We start from the raw sequence: 1,993 nt of genomic DNA, 5'->3' as shown, positions 1-1,993 counted from the left end.
TCTAAACTTTGTGTATATAACAAACAAGACAAAATTCCCAAAGCCAAATTCCTAGTATGTTCACACATACATGGGGAATAAAGCTGATTCTCTTACTAACTTCCTGTAATTGCTTGTTAGGGGCTCATGGCAGCACCCGCTGCTCACTGAGGACTGTAACTGTAGACTGAATGGTGCTTTGCAGCCTCCAAAAGGCTCCAGTAACACCAGAAAAATCACTGGATTTGTCACTAGTTGCTCTTTGGACAAAGCCACTAGAACGGTCTGAAACCTCACTGAGTAAGCTGGCAACACTGTTCATGTAACATGAACTCTAAAACCTCCTGCTGGAAAGTAAAAAGGTTCCTTTTGAGTGGAACAGTTTTTCAGATACATTAACACCATGCTGTTTCACTTTATTCTTGCTAAATCAGACACTGCACTGAAAGTTGAAAGCTAGAGGCTCGTACTGATCTCTGAGCTCCATTTCAAATGTTGGCCTTTTCCTCACAGCTCACTTGTTGGTCTTGATGTCACAGTTCATTCCTGCTTCTCGCTGCTCTCACAATCTTCATTTGTCTGCTGGATGTGGGCCCTCCTGGATGCTGCCCTCAGGTTCACATGGTCACGAAAAGTCTTACAGAAGAAAAAGTAAACAAAAGGGTCGAGACAGACGTTAAAAACGGACATTACTGCGGTTGCATCCAACAAATAGTAGAACACCTGACGCACAGATCTGCTGCCCCACAAATGAACCGAGGGAAGCCGAACCAGGTAATAGGGGATGAAGCACACACAGAAGATGCTGACAAGCATCATTATGTTCCTGCGAGACTTCACAAGCTTCTCAGAGCCAGAGGAGGTCAGCTGCCTCTGCTGTGCCTGCAACACCCTGCGGGAGGTGCTGTAGTAGAAGAAGATCAGGGATACAAGGACCAACAGGAAGATGATGGCAGAGCAGGCCTGAAAGATTTTGTAGAGCAGTCTAACCGGTGTACTAAAGAGGGGATCACAGCAACCGGGGTCAGAGGTCAGAGGTTGCTGAGTGATGAAAAACAGGATTGTATAGGTGATTTTTGGGGCCAGGACAGTAACCCAGGTGACCATGGAGATGATGCGTGCGGCTCGTACTGTCTGGAGGAAGTGAGTTCCTGAATGATGGACAATCTTCAGATACCTGGAGAGAGAGAAAGGGAGCAGTCTGGATTTAACCCTGTCAATAACAGCAGTGTGAAATCATTTAAAGCTCCTCACCTGTTGGCAGCGATGTAACACATGAACAGGATACTGGCTTGCATATTGAGGAAGAAGGAAGAAATTCCAAAGCTGCAGTAGAGCTGCCGAAGGATGACAGAGCTGGTGGCATACTTGGTGATGCGGAGGGGCAGACAGAGGCAGAGCAGGAAGTCAGCAGCGGTCAGGTTCTTCAGGTAGACCATCAAGCTGCTTGATGGCTGCTGCTGCTGAGCTCCACAGAAGTGAAACTTCAGGATGAAGCCATTGAGGAGTAAACCCACCTGAAGGGGACACAGAGAGGATGGAGAGAACAGGATTACACTGGGAAACTTAAACCAACTTCTAACACAGTCTGAAGATCTGAAACTTACCAGGAACACCAGACTGTAGACCACCATGAAGAAAGGACTGACTGATGGAACAACCAGATCACAGGTCTGGTTGAAAGATGAAGTCACATTTGTTGAGTCAGCCATGTTTCTGGAGGTGAAAAATAAGTCCACGTCACAGAGGTCCCTCTTTGAAACAATCTGTGTATTAATATGATCTTCATCTTCAAAAGGATGCTCCAGTTTACGTTTTAGTTTGTTGTGATGGATGCAATTTGTGATGCACCCATATAGCCTTGTAGCCTTGAAGGCAAAGTTTTTAGCCTTAAATGCAAATACTGACACCAATGGTGATGTCATCTTGTTTGTGATTTTCTGTCTGTTGTAATAAAGAACTGCAGGAGTCCATCCTCAGAGTAACAAATGCAGGAAATCTGACCCAGTGTTTT

The 1,993-nt window shown here is 45.6% G+C and overlaps 1 protein-coding gene across 1 annotated transcript; it reads right to left on the bottom strand.

The window, feature by feature from the left end:
• Positions 1-519: 519 nt before the first annotated feature.
• Positions 520-1,691, bottom strand: LOC115777190 (P2Y purinoceptor 14-like). The gene is made up of 3 exons (XM_030725027.1): positions 1,587-1,691; positions 1,234-1,496; positions 520-1,156 (listed from the first exon to the last, which is right to left on the bottom strand). Exons 1-3 carry the CDS (start codon positions 1,689-1,691, stop codon positions 520-522), a joined length of 1,005 nt encoding a protein of 334 aa, XP_030580887.1.
• Between the last annotated feature and the right edge of the window lie 302 nt (positions 1,692-1,993).

Source organism: Archocentrus centrarchus, unplaced genomic scaffold (assembly GCF_007364275.1).
Source record: "Archocentrus centrarchus isolate MPI-CPG fArcCen1 unplaced genomic scaffold, fArcCen1 scaffold_45_ctg1, whole genome shotgun sequence".
Lineage (NCBI taxonomy): Eukaryota > Metazoa > Chordata > Actinopteri > Cichliformes > Cichlidae > Archocentrus > Archocentrus centrarchus.
The sequence above is the reverse complement of the archived record's forward strand: the minus strand, read 5'-3'. Positions and strand labels throughout refer to the sequence as shown.